The 19,527-nt window shown below is 44.1% G+C and overlaps 1 protein-coding gene across 1 annotated transcript in view; it reads left to right on the top strand.

Moving 5' to 3' along the window:
• Positions 1–1,470: 1,470 nt before the first annotated feature.
• The window catches only part of LOXHD1 (lipoxygenase homology PLAT domains 1), a 152,005-nt gene continuing 133,948 nt past the window's right edge, over positions 1,471–19,527 (top strand). Inside the window, exons 1-2 of the mRNA XM_063180704.1 lie at positions 1,471–1,546; positions 18,959–19,073. Coding sequence (XP_063036774.1) covers positions 1,471–1,546; positions 18,959–19,073 — 191 coding nt within the window. The remainder of the gene's footprint in view (positions 1,547–18,958; positions 19,074–19,527) is intronic.

Below are 19,527 nucleotides of genomic sequence, written 5' to 3' on the forward strand. Positions count from 1 at the left end.
ATTGATCCAATCTCATGGTGTTTGTCCTTCCCTTATCTGCCATGAGAGCCTGCTGGAACCCAGGGCACAAGTGGGGTGTTGGGCACAGTTTATGCTGCAGTCCTGTGCTGTTACATCACTCATTTTCCCTCTCTCTCTTCTATCTCTCCTCAATATTTGCCCCTGGAAGCAGTCAGGTGGGCACACTTGTGCTTGTGCTGAGTTATTAATCTAAGTTTTGCTTCCATTTGGTTGGCCAACACAGGCAGCTGTCTGTGTATACAGCGCAATTTATTTATTTATTATCACTGTTTGGAGGTTCTGGAGCACGATAATGGGTTGGAGGAGTTGGGTGGAGGAGTAAATTGTTACTGCCATGACATCTCCATGCAGAGGTCCTGGGGGTGTTTGTCTTTACTGGTCACTGGTCAAAAGAAAAAAAAAAATCCATGTAAAGTTGAGACCACTGTTATCAGTAAGGTGATCCTGACACCATGAATAATGGAGAGGAAATACAGTCCAGTGAGATATGGTTGCTTGGTGGGTCTCCTTTTTCACCTGCCCATCTGTCTCATAACCACATGGCTGGGCCACGCTAAGTAATTTTTCATGAGGTTTCTGAAGCTGCTACATGCCATGAGGAGGAGAAATATCTTTGTTTTCCCCTGCCCTGGGCTGGCATATGAAGGACAAGAAGCGGCTTGACCACGTGCCCTCACCTGACCAATTTTCCAGGGAGTTACAGCCTTGATTGGCATGTCCTGATACCCTAGACCCAGATTGTCAACTGACCCTGAGGAGAGGCTGAGGCAGCTCTGAAAAAAGAGGAGAAAGTTCTCAGCACACACCAATGAATAAATAATAGTAAGGAAAAGGAGAGAAACCCCAAAGACAGGGAGAGGCAGAGGAGAGAGGAAGGGGCCTCAGTCGGGGAGGTGAAGGAAGGCAGGAAGAGGCAGAAGGAGAGGGGGGATAGGAAGGGACTCTGGGACACATCTGCACCGAGCCGGTGGGGAGGAAGGACATTGGGAAAGAAGGGCAGCCCAGCCCCAGGCAGGGAGAGGGTAACAGAAGGACTTTGGCAGCTGGAAAGGTGGCAGGAGATTAAGGCAAGCCCAGAGCGCTGAGAAAAGGGTTGGGGCGCAAAACAATGACATGAAAGAAAAGACTGAAAAGAACAAAACAGAAGAGGAGGAAGAGGAGGAGGAAGAGGAAGGGGAGGCAGTGAAAGAGGTAGCTGAGGAAGATGGGGAAGATGAAAGCCAGGAGAAAAAAAGCAAGAAGGAATCAAAGTCTGGGGATTCAGAGATTGATGGGGAGGTGAAGAAAAAGAAGAAGAAAAAATCCAAGAGAAGAGAGTATAGCAGTGAGGAGGAAGATGACTACGAGCGCAAAAAGAAAAAGAAGAAAAAAGGCAAAAAAGGCAAAGACAAGAAGAAGAAGAAGGGTGACAAGTCCAAGAAAGGAAAGATAGATGATAATTTTTTGGAGATGTATGAACAGGAGCTTCGGGACTATCATTCGGACTCCTCCAATGCCACGGAAGATGAATACAACAAAAAAAAAGGTCAGCTTAAACTTTCCCCATCTCCCCTCTTCAGCAGGCACTGTTGGCCCTTGTTGGGGTCCTTCCTGGGGTGCAGGCACTAGTTATTCCTACATGGGTCATATTTTTGTTAAATGTATTGTTAATTGTTTGAGGTGTCAGTGACAGGTTGTGTCCGTGTGAGCTTTTCTGTTTACGGAGCCGCTTTGCCGTGCGTGTGGCACTGCTGTAATTACATTCTCCTAATTAATATTTGCATTGTGGGGCTGTGCAGGAGCTGCAATCAGCAGGCTCCCCCTGTGCAAGCAGGATCCGTGGCAGAGGTGCGTGGTCCTGATCAAGCAGAAGCAGCAGGAGCGTGCTGGGGATTTCAGCAACCAGAGGGGTGGAACACTTAGGATTGATGTAGAAGCAGGAGGTCCAGCACACCAGACCTCTGGCTGTTTTAAAGCAACAAAATCAGCTGGGGAAACATCAATATTAGCCTCTAAACCTCAATACAGTGTTGTTGCAATAAGCAGACCACTTATTTCACAAGCAGACTGTACTTTGGTTCAATGCATGGTGAGCTGTGCCCAAAGGGGCATCAGAGGAGGTTTGGATTGGACACAAGTAAAAAATCCCCTCATGGAAAGGCTCATGAAGAGTGCCAAGGGCAGTGGTGCAGTCACCAATCCCTGGAAGGATTTAAAAGCCATGTGAATGTGCAATCTGGGGACATGGGTCAGCAGTGGCATTAGCTATGCTAGGGTATGGTTGGATTCAATGGTCTTGGAGGGCTTTTCCAGCCTGAAAGATTCTGTGATTCTGCTACTTAAGGCTTCAGGTGATTCACTCAGTTTCAGAACACCATGGTGTAGCTTTATGATACAAAGAATATAGATAGGAGGATGATAGGAGGATGCTCCCAAGCACAGTGAGGTTATCTCCTCGTCAGGGACGTGGGCAGCAAAGTGGTTGTGGATGCTGAGGGGTGGTACCAGGAACCAGCACCTGGATCCGGGCGTGCCTGGGGCAGGACACTTCACCTCCATCACTGCTGGCTCCCCACCAGTCCACGAGAGTCACAACATGTGCTGGGAGAGAGCTGGGCGTGCCTGAGCAGTGGGAAAGCACTCCACACTCCTGGGGTGGGTCTAGCTCCACCGCACTTGGGGGTTTCTATCGTGGTGACGAATGGCTGGGACAAGAAAAGTTGTCCCATTCCTCTGAAAAGAGGAAAAAAGTTGTTCCAGTCTTCTGAGAAGTGAGTACCTCACAGATACACTGTATTTAGCCCATGCACAAAACCTGCTTCATTTGTGGTGGCCCCAGAGGGGTAGGGAGGCTGTCCCACCTCATATTACATTTTTTTATATAGGTGAGCACTATTTAAATATAATTTATATAATATAATTATAATTATGTAATATAATTATATAATTTATGTTGTTTATGTATAAATTTATAATTTAAATTATAAATTATAAATTATAATTATACTATAAATTTATAATATTCATTATGTATTATATATAATTATTTATTAATATATTGTAATTATAATTACAATATTATATAATTACAATATATTATAATTACAATGTAATTATAATATATTGTAATTATAATTACAATTAAATTATAAACAATAATTTATATTTTATTATATAAATTATATATTATATTATATATAAATTCTATATAATTTATATAATATAATTATAATTATATAATTTCTCTGTGCTCTTCTGATATCAGATATTGGGAAGAAATTCTCAGCTCTGAGGGTGGGGAGGCCCTGGCACAGGGTGCCCAGAGAAGCTGTGGCCGCCCCATCCCTGGAAGTGTTCAAGTCTAGGCTGGACAGGATTTCAGCTATTCCCTTTACTGTGCATCATACTGCTATTCTTACTATTTTGAATTCAAAAAGCAGATTTTTTTTGTGTGACTTATTTGGAGGCTTCTGCCCCTTTTCTCCCCAAGGGCCACTGAGTGAAATGGCTGTGGCTGGCCAGGCTCTGGAGAATTGTGTGACCTCTGCAAAAGCCTCCCAGAAGCTTTGGGGATGTCAGCTGCCCTTGGTGCTGGTGAATATTCAGCAGAGATATATTTCAGTCTGCAAGCTGTGATTCCTTTTGCTGTAAAAAAGAAAAGAGAGATGTTATAAATGTTTTATAAGCAGGGAGTTAATGGTGCCTGTGTCATCTGACATCCTCTTTATCTTATTGTATAAGCAAACAAGAGAAGGGATCCCCCCATCAAGTTCAATCGATGACTGAAGAACAAGGCAAATCCAGCTCCTGGGGACAGGGAAACAAAAGATATCAAGTGACTGGGTGATAGTGTATCTGAGAAAATTAAAGCAGAGATAGCAGGTATTTTTAACTAAATTGCAGCTGTTGTCCATTCCTGTGATCATGGTGTTAATGAGATTGGTTATTTATTAATAAGTGTTTGCAAAGTTACTTCTACAGCAGAGTAAGGAAGCTACAGGGAGACTTTATTGTGGCTTTTCAATGTTTGCAGGGGACTTTAAGGAAAGCTGTAGAGAGGCTTTTTTACCAAGTGCTGCAGTCACATGATGGGGGGAATGGCTTTAAACTTACAGAGTAGGTTTGATGGAACATAAAGCAGAAATTACTCCTTGTGAGGGTGCTGAGGCCCTGGCACTGGTTTTCCAGAGCAGCTGTGGCTGCCCCATTCCTGGAAGTGTCCAAGGCCAGGCTGGATGGGGCTTGGAGCAACCTGGGACAGTGGAAGGTGTACCTGCCCATGGCAGGGGTGGGACAGGACTGTGACAGTGATCACAGGGGTCTCAGGCTGAGGGAAGAGATGAGGATCTGACTCCATGTTTCAGAAGTCTTGATTTATTATTTTATTATATATATTGTACTAAAACTATACTAAAAGAATAGAAGAAAGGATTTCATCAGAAGGCTAGCAAAGAATAGAAAAAGAATGATAACAGAAGATTGTGTCTGGGACAGAGAGTCCAAGCCAGCTGACTGTGATTGGCCATTATTTAGAAACAACCACATGAGACCAATCACAGATGCACCTGTTGCATTCCACAGCAGCAGATAACCACTGTTTACATTTTGTTCTTGAGGCCTCTCAGCTTCTCAGGAGGAAAAATCCTAAGGAAAGGATTTTTCATAACATGTGTCTGTGACACTGGATGAGCTTTAAGGTCCCTTCCAACCCAAACCGTCCAACAGTCTTGACTGCCAATAACACTGCAAATGTTTTGTGTAAGAAACATTTAATCAGAGGAATCAATGGCTGTTGGTATCCAGAGAGTGTTCACACAGCTCCCAGGCTGCCCAAACCACCATTAAAGCTTTTACAGGTAACAGATGCCTGAGGTTCACTCTTTCAGAGACAACTCTTTGGAGGAATTTACCTCCTTTTTTTTCCCCCATACCTTTCTCTTGATATCTCAGGTCTTGTCTGTGATAGGGAAGAGTGAGACTGGCATGATTATTTCTCCTCCCACTCACGTTTGTGGCCATAGAATTTTGAAGGAGGGGACGAAATGTCTCTATCTGTTTTTTGGGTGACTCCTGCCAAAGTCATGGATATCTCAGTGCTGCTAGGAAGAAAGAAAATGTTTCTCTTTCCAAGCATGGTTTCATGCCATTAAATGTGTTTTCCCTCTGGCTGAATCAGTAGCTGCCACTTTGGTGAGCCCAGGCCCAGACATGCACAGGGTGTGACAGATGGTGCAAAGCTCCTTCCTGTCCTGTGTCACAGCAAAATGCTGATGGCTCAGGAGAAATTCAAGGTTCCTTTTTTATATCACTTCAGAGAATACCAATCCATTTTTTGGAGGTCCTCATGATGGTAAATCACTCCATTTTTCTTTTCACTCCTCTTTTTTTTTCTTAACAAGTTTCAGATACAAATATTATGGATATTATTACGTGTATTATCAGTAAGTGGTGGAATCGCCATTGTGAACACCTTGAAGTGTTCAAAAAATGATGTGGATGTGGAACTTGGAGACATTGCTTGCTGGTGGGCTGGGCAGTGGCAGGGAATGGTTGGATTCAATGATCTTAGGGGCCTTTTCTAACCTGAGGAGCTCTGTGATTCTCTGCTGCTTTGTCCTTCTTCACAATGGGTCAAGCTGGACTTCAGTGATCTTAGCAGTATGAAAATCATAACATGAAGAAAGCTACTCAAAAATTGCATGTTTTTGTTAACGTGTTGCCTCAAATGGTGATGGAAGGGGGAGACAGCCCTTGTTGATTTGTAAATAGACACGCAAGCTGCTCATCACTTCCTTTGATGTGCGCCATTGGATTTATTGTGTTATGTTTATCACACCATACTCGTGAACCTGAAAAGGGCTACACAGAAAAAGCATTCAGGACGTGCTGAGTTTATTGCTAAGTTCTGTTTAATGCAGTCTGGCAGCTGTGGAGGAGTGCAAGCGCAGTGCTGTGGCCAGCCCTGTCCCTGCCCAGAGCTGCAGTGATGCCTTTGCAGACAATCGTCAGTTGCAGCATCACCTTGTGTGCACCCTGCACCCACGGATCTTCCCCAGCTGAGCCTTTGATTAATGTTCTGAGTCAGGACGAACAAGGACTCCTCTTTGGAAGACAGGTATTATTTTTACTCCTTGGCACTAAAATGAGCTTGGGTTTCAGGCATAAAACATTCTGAGGAGAGCTTTGTGCCAGTGGCAATTTGATGTCTCGCGTCCATTGGGAGATGCAAACTGTGCTGCTGAGAGAAGGGGGTTCTGAACACCCACTGGAGTTATGGATCTCATCTGCTTGCTCCCCAGCATCTCCCACAGCTGTGAATGACCACAGAAAATACGTATTTTGAAAAGTTTAGATTAGTTTTAATGTTTGTTAGGTGTTTGTGAGTACATGCCCGGAATAGAGAGGACTTTGGAACTATTTAATTGGGTCCTCCTAATTAAAGTAAATGAAGGGAGCCTACAAGAGAGCTGGAAAGGGACTATTTGCAAGAGCCTGGAATGACAGGACAATAGGGAATGACTTCATACTGAGAGAGGGTAGGTTTAGTGTCACCCTGATTTTTTAAAATTTTCTAAACCTTCTGATGTTTGCATTCTTGTAACAAACTTTCTCACACATTTTATGTAAATTAGTTATTGTTTTGCATTTTTTTATGGAGGAGGAAGAGAAATTTGATGGACTGTTGGTTTCTCCAGTGTCATTGAAGAGGTGTCACTTTTGGAAATCTATAAATGTTGGAGTCAGAAATTAAAAAGTCTCTTTTACCTTGAAAGAGCAGTGTATTCACGTTGTGTTATTTCATGTCCTGTAATAACAGTTTAGAGTTAGATGTTAGGAAGAAATTCTTCTCTGTGGAGGGGGTGAAACACAAGATCCCCCATCCCTGACAATGTACAAGGGCAGCCTGGATGGGGCTTGGAGCAACCTGGTCTAGTGAAAGGTGACCCTGCCCCTGTCAGGGAGCTTGGGACTCATCTGTCTTTAAGGTCATTTCCAACCCAGGCCATTCTATGATTCTATCAACTATCACAGAAATTCACTATTGTGTGACAGAACAAGCCAATACTAAATTAGTTGTGATACTGAAGTGTTGATTAGTTTCAGGAGCACTTAAAAATAACTTTTATGTTGGTGCTAAAAAGTCTTTGTGCCTGACTATTGGACACCCCTGCTACACACCTGTGTATTCCCACTGGAGAGCTGAAGTTGCCTGGAGGTGTCATGCTGGAACAGGGCCTTACAAATTGGAAATGAGTGATTAAAATGCTGGGAGAGGGGCTTTGAAAGGAATCACAGCAGCTCTTCGTAGCCCATAATGAGCCATCGACTTGCAGCAGGGATGTCACTAGTCACTGGTGTGGAAAATCAGTGTCATAAAGCAGATGAATGCAAATAAACCTTTTTGGAGCAAGCTCTTGCTGGTATCTGGAGGTTTGCAGATGTCACCTTTCCTTTGCAGGTGTGGGTTTGGCCAAGTGCAGGCACAGAGCTGGGGGGAGCAAGCACTTGTGCTCCCCCACCTCTCCTCTGCCAGGGCAGGACCCCAAACATATGCAGAATTCATTCTTGTTAGGCACACATGATCCGTTTGGGATGGCTCAGTCCAGCTGGCAGCCCCAAAAACAGCATCCAGGAGCAGCTGTGGGTGCCAGGCTGCCAAAGGCACGGCGCAGCTGATGTGAAACCCACACCCACGAGCAGCAGCCACAGCTCCCCAGCACTGCTGCTCTGCTCACACCCAAAACAATCAGCTCTGAATGGAGTGCTGAGCTCACTTTTATGGAGTTCAGTTTCATACCCTTGATTGCCTGTGGGTACCTTTTAGATTGAGTGTTTGAGTTTGGACTTGAATAGAAAATACCTGAGAGTTCCTGGAGAGGAGTTGAACGAGCTGGCACTGAGAATGGATGCTAAATGCACATCAGTATTCTCAGTCCTGGATCATCTAACCCCAGCCCAGGTATCCCACCAGTCTGGATTCAGTTTTCTATTCACTTATCTATACTTGATCACATTAGAATAATTCAAGACTATTTGGGGTTTTTACCTTTCCCTCTTCTGTTGTATCCCTCTTCCCTTTTCTCTTTCCTGCCTTAACAGCTGAGATTCCTTTGTCTTTAAAACATCCAATCTTTGCCTGGGTAGTTTTTCATTCTCTGGCTGCAGAAGGAGAACTGAGGAGATGTTTTTGCTCACAGGTACATCAGTTCCTCTAGCAGTACATCAAATTCCAAGTTTCAGGACTACATTTATATTTTAAGGATCATTAGTTTTGTTCCCATTTATACTTTGTTAAATATACATCTTCTAGGCCCTTTGTGAAGCTGTTTATCATCCTGTCCCTGGGAATTTGGACTAATATCTGAATACTGTTCCATTAAAACAGCAGAATTACATCCATCAGGATGGAAAGTCTGGGCAAAAAATAATACTGAGCTACAAGTGGCTAAGCACAGAGAGGGGAGCAGGGCAAACCAGTATTTTAATCCAGCCTGGGACAATCCTACAGCCTCAGGTGAGGTGGTTTATCCGGCTGAGCCCCAGGAAAGCCAAGAGTCATGGTGGGTTTGGTGTCAAGAGCCTCTGATCACTGCAGGGATGTGGTGTTTTACTGAGGGTTTGTTTTAGATGTCAAACTTGCAATCAGGATGTAAATTCCAGATTCACAACATGTTTTTGTCTGGTTAAGGCCTCCTCTTGGCTGACTATTGCTGCTCCAAGAAATATTTATTTATTTATTTATTTATTGCCAGTGCCTTGTGGGTGCAGCTATTTCTCCAGGCATTGTCAGGGCGGTTTTTCTTCCTTGCAACACAGTGACACAAATACCTGAATGGCAACACCTAAAGAAAGACTGAAAATAATAATTGTGGCTTTGGTTGATGGATTTACGTGCACTGCAAGACACGCTGGAGACATATCACCGAGGAGTTGTGCATTGTTTCTGTAATTGAATGTGACTGTTGGAAACCAGGTCTTTTTGGTACTTTGTTGCCTGATGTTCAGAAATGTTGTATTTTTCAGCATCAGTTTGGAGGTCTGCATTTTATAGACATCTGTATTGCAGTAGTATCTCAATCAGAATTTCACTCTGAACTGTAAGTGTTAATTGAGACATATTTGTAAAGAAGGCAGAAGTAGGAGGAAGAAAGACTAATTTTTTTTTAATATTTCTTTTTATGGTGCTATTTGAATAGTAGAAACTCTGTGCCATGACTACTTAAGTTGGGGAGTTGCTCTTTATTCCTAGAATCATAGAACCCTGGAATGGTTTGGGTTGGAAGGGACCTTGGAGGCTACATAATTCCAGTACCACCAGACCAGTTTGCTCCAAACCTCACCCAACACCCAACCCATAACAACATCTAACAGTGCTCATGTAAATATCAGTGACATGCATAACTTGTATTTATTACACAGGCACTGTTCTTCTATCAGGCATTGTTCCCTGCTTAGGCCAAGCACGAACATGAAACACAGCTAGAAATCAGCTCCAAATGAGCTGGTTCCTCACCCCAGAGCTGCCAAGGGTGCAGCGTCCCCTCGGGCTTGCAGCCAGTGTTCCTGCTGTGGCACGGCTGTCCCTGCTCATGGTGGCCTCACCTGCTGGTGGCTTTGCCAGCTGTTGACTCACCCAGTGGCTTTGCCAGCTGTTGACTCAGTGGCTTTGCCAGCTGTTGACTCAGTGGCTTTGCCAGCTGCTCCCTCCTGAACACATTCCTGTTGGATTCAGCGCCTCAGGCCAGGCAGTTTTGAAAGGCTGTTGATGTGGGTGTGTTTTTCTCTGTGTTTTGCTCTGTGAAAACAGCTCAGCCGTTCTCTGGAATAAAGGCTGTGAGAAATGTCTTGCCCTGCTCATGTCAGGGAACATCCAGCACCTGCAATGCCTCCAGGCCAGGGATGCTGGGCAGGAGTGGCCAATAAAAGAGTCTTTGGTGAAATTGCTCTTCCTCCTACCTGGGTATTGGGGTCAGGGCTGGCAGCAAGGAGAAGGTCTCTCCTTGGTCTTGGTTTTTCTCTGTCTAGGTGACTAGAAGAGGGTGGGATCTTGTTAGAGGCTGGTGGCATAGAGCATAAAGCCACAGAATGGTTTGGGTTGGAAGGGATCTTTAAGCGCATCCAGTGCCACCCCCTGCCATGTGCAGGGACAGCTCCCACTGTCCCAGGCTGCTCCAAGCCCCATCCAGCATGGCCTGGGGCACTGCCAGAGATCCAGGGGCAGCCACAGCTGCTCTGGGCACCCTGGGCCAGGGCCTGCCCACCCTCCCAGCCAGCAATTCCTAATTCCCAATATCCCATCCATCCCTGCCCTCTGGCAGTGGAAGCCATTCCCTGTGTCCTGTCAATCCAGGCTCTTGTCCACTGTCTCTCCCCACATTTTTAATAAGCTGCCTTCAGGTAATTGAAGGCTGCCAGAAAGCCACCCCAGACCCTTCTCTTCTCCAGGCTGAGCTCTCCCAGTGCCTTCAGCCTTTCCTCATAGGAGAGATGCTCCATCCCCCTAATCAGAGACATGACAGACAGCAGGGAATTACTTCCAGCTGCATTCTGCAGGCACGTCGCTCTACCGCAGACTTTGTTCAGTGCTGCAGATAAAATCGATTTCATATTTTACCCAGGCTGTGCTGCACACCTCCCATTGGACAGAAATTTCTAATGTTCTTGTCGATAGTGGTGACTCAGAGGCACCCCATGTCCTGGCAGGTCTTTCTTGCCTCCAAGAGACAATGAAAGAAATGGAACAGGTTTCTGTTGTGAGTGTCTGTCCCCCCTGAGGCACAGTGTTTTCCTCCAACACAATTTAAGCTTGAATAAAAAAGATGTTGATTGCTACACTAATTCTACTTTACTGTTCCAGCAAAGAACTAAGGTGGTTTTTCCTGGTAGTGTTCAGGCAAAAATACTCGTTTAAGTGGTAGCTGGAGCACCAGATGAATCGAGTTTGGCTTCCTACATTGCATGAGAATGAAATGTTAATTTTTACAATAGCTGATTAAGTAAAACACACTCCAAACCGTGACTACTCTGACTGTGACAACAGGCAGGACAGTTTTCAGCTTTGGATTTATATTTTAAGAGATAAATGATATATCAGAGCTTTGTGAGTACCAGCACTAAGTTTGCTTAGAAGAAAACCTTCCTTATTCATGTCCGTGACAAAGTCTCAAAATGCGAGATGCTATTAATTCTGCAATTCCTTGTATAAACTATGAATAGCAAAATGTGTAACAGTGTGCAGCCAGTCCAAATATTTGTGAAAAAAAATCCCTCTCTTCTGCTTTGAATAATTAATTTGGCATCCATGCCAGACTCAAAAGCTTCTTTCCACGAAGCATTTAAAGAGCAGGCAATCTCTCATAGAGTGTGAGGCCCAAATCTGCTCACAGTTCTGAGGTACAAATCCAAAGCCATTGTGCTCAAGTCAATGGAGTTAGTCAGGATTTGCTTCAGAGTGAATGAGAGGAGAATTTGACTCATTTTGTGTACGACAAGAGATTATTGCACAAATTGTGGCTCACTAAAAACAAACAGGCTGCAATTTAAAAGGCTGTTCTTTGTGGTGGGTAAAGGATGGTCCCGATTAAACTGCAGCCATCATAAGTATTTAACTGATGCGTTCACATGCAGAGAGCATTGTTTTGTCAAACACAACCTAAAACAGTCAGCACAGACCCTTAAAAACTTCCAAGTATTTTGCATAAATGTCAAGGTACTCTTCAGGTGCTCCAAGACAAACACACTCCAAAGTGTTTCAGGAGAAGCCAGAGTGATTGGTGCTTTGCATGAATCAACATGAAGTGAATATTGAGGATAATCAGTGAATTCCCAGCTGGAGGTGCAGCCAAGTGCAAACAGCCATTAGTGCTGCTGAGGTAAATGCATCCTGCCAAACAGAAGCATCTGAAGGTAGCTCTGAGAGCCACGGCTTCCAAGCAGCTGGTGTTGATTTGGGCTTATACTCAAGATGAGTCACAGAATCCCAGAGTGGCTCAGGCTGGGAGGCACCACAGTGGGTCCCCTGGTTCCATCTCCTTGTTCCAGCAGGGTCATGCCAGAGCACAGGGTACAGGATTTTGTCCATGGAATATCCCCGTGAGGGAGACTCCACACCCTCTCTGGTCTCTGTTTCAGCCCTTGATCACTGCACAGCAAACTTCTGTGACCGTGTTCACAGGGGTCTCAGGCTGAGGGAAGAGATGAGGATCTGACTCCGTGTTTCAGAAGGCTTGATTCATTATTTTATTATATATATTACATTAAAACTATACTAAAATAATAGAAGAAAGGATTTCATCAGAAGGCTAGCTAAGAATAGAATAGGAAAGAATGATAACAAAGGTTTGTGGCTCGGACTCTCTGTCCAAGCCAACTGGGCTGTGATTGGCCATTAATTAGAAACAACCACACGAGACCAATCACAGATGCACCTGTTGCATTCCACAGCAGCAGAAAACCATTGTTTACATTTTGTTCTTGAGGCCTCTCAGCTTCTTAGGAGAAAAAATCCCAAGGAAAGGATTTTTCATAAAAAATGTCTGCAACAAAATTCTTCCCCATGTTCAGATGGAGCTTCCTTCTGTTTCTCCTTGCTCCTCTCGTTCCATTGCTCTGCATTACTGAGAAGGGACTGGCCCATCCTCTGGCACATCCCCTCAGAAACCTGTGGGTTTTGCTTTCCTTCTCTCTTTCCCCAATTCCTCACTATCTCTTCTGTCTTATTTCACCTGCTTAATCATTCTAGTGGCACAACCCTAATTTTTTTTCCTCCAAGGGACAGTCTTGCTGGACAGAAATTAGGCACCAACTCAGTTCTTCATATTCACCTCATGAGAACGTGACCTGACAGGGCCTGCAGTCACTGCCACAACTGATGCTGAGCAGTCCCATGTTGTTGGAGTCAGAAAAACCTGAATTTATCAGCCAAAGCACTCTTCTGTCCTGGAAATATTCCTTTCTTGGGCCGCTAAGGGAAGTTTCCATGCTCTTGGCTGAAGTGTCCCAGTATGCACTTGTCAGTGTTTACAGTTTTACAGTAATTTTAGGAGTCATTTTGAAGAAAGTGTTTCTCTACTCTCATCATTGAATGGATGGATTTATATTAGCCAACTTCACATTTATCATCTCCTCCTGCAAGGCAAGGAAACGGGTGTGAGTGTTTCCAGCAGCGATGCAATGTAACTTGAAACTGATTTTATGCTGTCTGTATCCTGCACTTGAAATGGCCATTTCTGAATGCTTGTTTTCAACAAAGAAAGTACTGTCTGTAATTTCCTTTATTGAGCTTGTATTTGCCTGAGAAAAGCAGTAATGGGTTTGCAGTTGGTAGCAAATCAGCCCTGTTTAGCTTGCTGGAACTTTCACCAGCTTCTGAAGGCCTTGTGCAGGATAGCTGAGCAGTGGAGTCAGCTGGGGATTCAATATCTACCAGAGGAGATAAGTGAACTAAATTCCGCTTGATTGAGATAATATTTGGAACAAAAGAGCCTGTATCAGTAAGCATATTAAAGCTCTGTATTGACTCAGCCTGGCCTATTGGGAGAAAAGCAAGACTTGGAGACTGGGCTGAAAGTCAGTCATTCCCATACTAACACTGTGGGTTTCTGCAACTTGGCAGTGATCTGAGCACTTAGAATAGACTCACTCTGACCTTTAAGCAGGGTTGTTTGCCACCTAAATCAAGCACCCTGATGTAGGAGTGTTCCTGTGGGCAGAGGCCCATGCAGCATGATGATCACACTGGGGTCCAGGCCTTGCCCTGGTGGTCTCCCTCTGGGGCTCCGCTGCCCAGGGGCTGCCATAAACTTCATAAACTCAGCCAACATTGCTAGGAAAAGCAGTAAGGCATACTACAGAGTGATCTGGCTTGGAAGTGACCTTTAAGAATATTTAATTCCAAACCTCTGCCACGGGCAGGGAAACCCTCCAGTGGAGCAGGTTGCTCCAAACCCCACAGCAGCGTCTGAATGCTGGCTTCATGACCTGACCACTTGGGTGAAGACCTTTGGGAATCCTGCCTGAATGACCAGTGAAAGTATATGGAGACATGGGAATGTCATGATTTACATCTTATGTTAGACCAAGAAGGAAGTAGGGGCATCATGGGTGCAAAGAGAGGCCAAGAAGCCTCTGCCAAAGCACATCTCAGTCAGTTAAAACAGCAGGAACATGTAAAAGGAGTTGGTTTTTTACATCCCAGAAGCCAAAAGTTACTGCAAAGCTCTGAAGAGGCACCATGTAGGAAAGTCTTTGGTGAGCATTAGTGCCCATGATCCAGAAAATAATAATGCGGGTGAACCCTCCATGAGAACTAGGATCTTTTGAGTGATGGAGAGTATGAAAAACAGGGACTCAAAATTGAAAGATTAGAAATATCACGGAGCCATTCAAAAAGGAAGTAGGGAGCTTGATTGGAAGATGTATGAAATTTACAAGATACCTAGGAATTCAATTTCTGTATTTTCCTAATATTCTCTTTCAAAACTGGAGCACTGAAGTAGTAAACTTTATCCTTCTAACCTAGATGCCAACTTTGGTTAGATAACTTCCACAGATACCCTATTTCAAGTTTTAAGTTATTTCAGTTTTGTCATCCTAAATCACTAAATACAAGATGTTTATGCTTGGGATTTGCTAGCACTGGACATGTTCTTTCAAAGACAGAATATCCAATTATTCAGGAACAAACTTGAGGGTGGTTATGAAATGTCACTAACCTATAGTTTTTGTGGAACTATATCATGGGTGCTGTTCCCAGCAAAGGGGCTGGGGTACAAAATGTTTATCCCCACCCCAGCTCTGCCTTTTCTGTCTTCTGGGCCCTCAAAGTGCAAATATGACAGTTGTCAGGGTCTGAGAAAAAAATTATTGAAAAAAAATGCAAAGAAAAGAAACAATCCTGAATCTATACTGCTGAGCTTCCATGCCTTTGAAGGAAGTGGCTAAATAATCTGCATTTGTCTCCTGCCTTTTGCAGTAGCTGGCATCAATATTAGCATTAAACTTTAATTTTCTTCCTGCAAAGAAAATTATGGGCCCTGCATCCATGACATCACTGGAAATCTGGGACATCATGTATTTGCACAGCTGGCCATCCAGCTGTAGTGCTGGAAAAGAGGTGGCAGGGCTCCTTCCCCCTTCCAGCAGTGCACTGTAACATGTGTCAAATGCAGTGATGTGCTGATATCATCAACCCAAACCCTCCTGTTGTCCCTCAGTGCAAAGTGAATTAAAATGGTCTTAACCACAATGTATGCCTGGTAATGGCATGAGCTAATCAAGTAGGGCTCAGCACATCTGTCCTGGGAAAAACTACTCATCCACGTGCTGCCTGCCCACTGCAGTGCATGAAGGCTGATTTTGGGGCTGTGAACCTAAAGGGCAGCCCATCTACTCGGGCTGTCACTGTTTTCCAATTGTGAGACTCCCATTGCAGAAATCAGATGAGGGATTTTATTTTTATGGGAGGGGGGGAAATTGTGGCTTGGTGGTGGACATTATCTTAGACAATGTTCCTGTATCCCATCACCTCACTTGCTAGGGATTGAAAATTGATTGACAATGTCCCTGTATCCCATCACCTCTCTTGCTAGGGAGTAGATAATTTTCTACAACTTCAGCAAGGAAATTAAGATTGGTTGTATAGATGGGGTGATGTCAATGCCTGCACAGATGCAGCAGACCAGCTCAAGAAAATGAGTTCCACTTGATGGGCAGGTTTAGCATGGCAGACTCTGTTAAATGGACATATAACAAAAAAGTCCTAGCACTTCTCTAGCAGTGAAAGAAACTCACTAGAAAAACTGTCTGAGCTTTTGAAAGGTCTCTGGGAACTTACAGATTGTTGTGATGGCTCTTTTTTTCTCTTCTCACATGAAAAATGTCTGCATGCCAGACAAAGTTGAACATAACTTGACCTCACCCCTGAAAACCAGAACAGGGGCAAATTTTGCTTAGGCCCTGTGATGAAAGAGGAGACAATGCCTAAAGACCCTTTTTCCTAAAAAAGCTTGGAATCATGGAATCACTGAAGTTGGAAAAGCTCTCCAAGATCATCAAGGATCACCAAACTTTGACAAACACTAGCTGTGAGCTAGACCAGGCACGAAGCTTCCAGAGGGATGATGAGCTGTAGCTGCCACTTGGGCAGTGGCAAGCTGAGAGTGACAAATACTTCCACTGCACAGATAAGTCATAGTACTCTTTGAGATGATCAGGCATAAAGGGCTGGTCAGGATGAGCACAGCAACATCCTAAGGTGAGCCGACTGTTTCTGAAGCCGCAGCCCCGGCCTGCTAATGGTTAATGCAAACACCTTCTGTGTGAAAACACTGCTCATGTTTATTACTCATGTGCAGGCTGTGGATCCTGAAATAAACACTGGCAGGAGACCTTTCTCCTTTTTAATGCCTTTATTAAAAGTGATCAGCTCGGGTGGGGAGAACCAACGGGTCTGCACTAACCCCACCGCTGCTCCCAGGAGTGACTCAAGAGGAGGAAGAAGAAAGCAGCTTTGACTACTGGTCTGTGGGCAAAGCCAGGGGCTCTATCCTCATGAGAACGCTGGGAAATCCTTTACTTTTAGCTTTGAGTTCCTCTGTCTAGCCAGCATCTTTAGGTTAGTGTGAGGAGTAAAAAGGCCTTGGTGGGTACTAGATTCTGTTCCTCACATCTTGCCATCACCTTGATGCGCCAATTTTGTGTTGGCTCGTTGTTTTAGGGGTTTTTTGGCAAGGTTTGGTGAGGGGTCTCTCCTGTTGCATGCTGGTTCTGAGGTCATTTGCATGCTAACTCCGAGGTCTCCTCCTCTTCACCGTCCCGGGTGCCATCCTCCAGGAAGCAGCAGGGTGTCACTGGACAAAAGGGGAATTCTTAACCATCAGTGACAGGTGTTAACGAAAACAACAGATGATTGCAATAACAAACAGTTAGAACTCCACCCTGGCAGCAACTGGCCCAACCTAGTAACTCTGCAACCTTTTAAAAAAATGGGCAGCTGTTCTACTCATAACAGTTCCCATATTCTTCCCGGGGTTTTTTTGTTGGATTTTTTTTTTTTTTTTATCTCCTCTTCCTTTGAGCCTGTAAATGAAATACACCAGCCCAAGGGATGCTTAAAATGTTCCGAGCACAGATCACAACTTCCTGTATTTATTACAACAATGTCCCCTTTCCTGTCCTATTTATATTCATGGGAAGGTGAGATTAGGAAAATATTGCACTTTTTTTTTTTCTCAATGCAATAGAGCTGATGGAAATAAAGAATAGTTTTTAATCAGTTTTACATGAGCGCTCTGCATTTTGCTCTTTTGGTTGAAATGGTGATTACGTTTCTTTCTGATGATGTTTTGAGGGAAGAGTGTTATTGTGGAAGAACATTTGATGCTCAGAGCAGAGTTACAATATAGTTTTTGTGTCTTTTGAATAAATACAGAGTAGAATAGAATAGAGTCAAGAATTGAATAGAATAGAATAGAATTCTAGAATAGAACGGACTAGACTAGACTAGACTAGAATACAATACAATACAATACAATACAATACAATACATATGTGAATACAATAGATTAGTGATGTAGGGAGGGAGAGATGGACACTAATAAAAACATGTAACTGTTCTGATGCACCCATCAAGAGGGAATTTTTACAGCATTAGTTGTGAGAAATCCCATAGTTAGCAGTCAGTTTGTGCAGGATGAAATACTGAAAGTACAGCCTCTCCTCTAGCTGATAGGTCTGAGGTTGAGATGCCATCACTAGATCATGAACATCACGTTGTCTGAAGCCAGAAAGGGCCATCAGGGTGCATAGCTTGGCCACAGGCAAGGTTTTGTAATTTCTTCCAGTTCCTTCTCTGTCTAGCCAACCAAGACAAGTCCTTCAGTAAAGTAACCTGTTTTCAGGCCTCAAGTCTTGTTCTAACATCACTCATCATCCTAAGAAATGTATGTCTGACTACAGAATTATTGTTATTTCAATCTGTCTGACTCTGCCTTTTGGCCATTGGGTCTTCTGATGCCTCTTGAGTAAAAGGCACTTTTTAACTTGTGTGTCTCCCAAGAAGATGTGTGTGTGTGTAAATAAAGCTATCACTCAGTGTGCTGCTTGGAAAGATAAATAGATAGAGCTTTGAGACTCTGATTTAAGTGTTTTCTTACCTATTGCCAGGGGGGTTAGTTTGGGTATCAGGAAAGGCTCTTCCCCAGAGGGTGCTGGCACTGCCCAGGCTCCCCAGGGAATGGGCACAGCCCCGAGGCTGCCAGAGCTCCAGGAGTGCTTGGACAATGTTCCCTGGGATGCACAGGGTGGGATAATTGGGGTATCTGGACAGAGTCAGGAGCTGGACTTGATCATCCTTGTGGGTCCTGTGGGAGAGTGGAAAGATTGATGCCCTGTTGAGCGAGACTTTTTGGGGCCTTCCAGGTCTCTTCCAATTCAGGACACTCTGTGATTCTCCTCACAATTTACCATTTTGTCTTTGGTAAAATCTCCATAACAACCAAAATGCAAAATTCCTGGCTGTAGCGATGTCCCAGCTTCCATACAAATATCTTATCAGAGCAAACAGGAAAGCGTGCATTGCATTGACATGTGCATAAATGAAAAGTGGCTCAACAGCTTTAACACTTCACATAAATTCATCTGCTCTATGTAACACATCCTCACGCGTTGTGGTAGGGGAGGCAGCATGTTCACAGAGAAGTGTTTTATTTGCAGCAAAGTCCATCCTAACACAGTCCCTCTCTGCCCATGCAAAGTGTCTCCAGCAGTTTTGTTTGATGTGATGATCTTCAAGAGCTGGGTTCACTATGCCCTGTCCTAGAGATGGGTTGTTTTGGGCAGTGGGTGCATAGATTCATCTCTAGTTTGTGTTTACCAGCTCAGGTTTGGTGATGACTTGGATCTACAAAGGGTGAAGGCTCTCTCCTGTTGTCCTGATGTTTCTTTTCTCTTTCCACAGTGTACGAGGTGGTGACAGTGACAGGAGATGTCCGGGGAGCAGGAACCGACGCCAACGTCTTTGTCACTCTCTTTGGAGAGCACGGCATCACTCCCAAGACTCATCTCACCAGCAAGTACGTGTCTGAAAGGAAGTCTGTATCTCTGAGGCCTGCTCTTCAGGGACTGTGTTAAAGCATTTTTGATGAAACATAATATCATGCTGATGGATGTGGAGGGAATAAATCTATACAGTATTTTAAGATCACCAGGGAAATCTGAATTTTTGCCATTGCGTATTTCGTACCCAATCCGTCACAAACCTGCATTCCCTTCTGTAGGTGGAAATCCATGTTACATAAGGCTCATATTTGCAAGGTGTGGGGATATTTGCTTTTCTTAGAGCTTAATTTTGGAGCTCCCAAATTAGGAGCTGAGCATATTCATTGCTTGTTGAAGTGGGCATGATGGGCTGTATTCCCATGCCTAGATCCCACAGAGGTCTCCATGCTAGTCAGGTACAGACAGAAGCGTCCTTGAATGATTCTGAAGAGTAACTCAGTGGGTTTGAAGTAATGTTGATAGATAACC

The sequence above is a fragment of the Melospiza melodia genome, chromosome Z, assembly GCF_035770615.1.
Source record: "Melospiza melodia melodia isolate bMelMel2 chromosome Z, bMelMel2.pri, whole genome shotgun sequence".
In the NCBI taxonomy this organism is placed as follows: Eukaryota; Metazoa; Chordata; class Aves; order Passeriformes; family Passerellidae; genus Melospiza; species Melospiza melodia.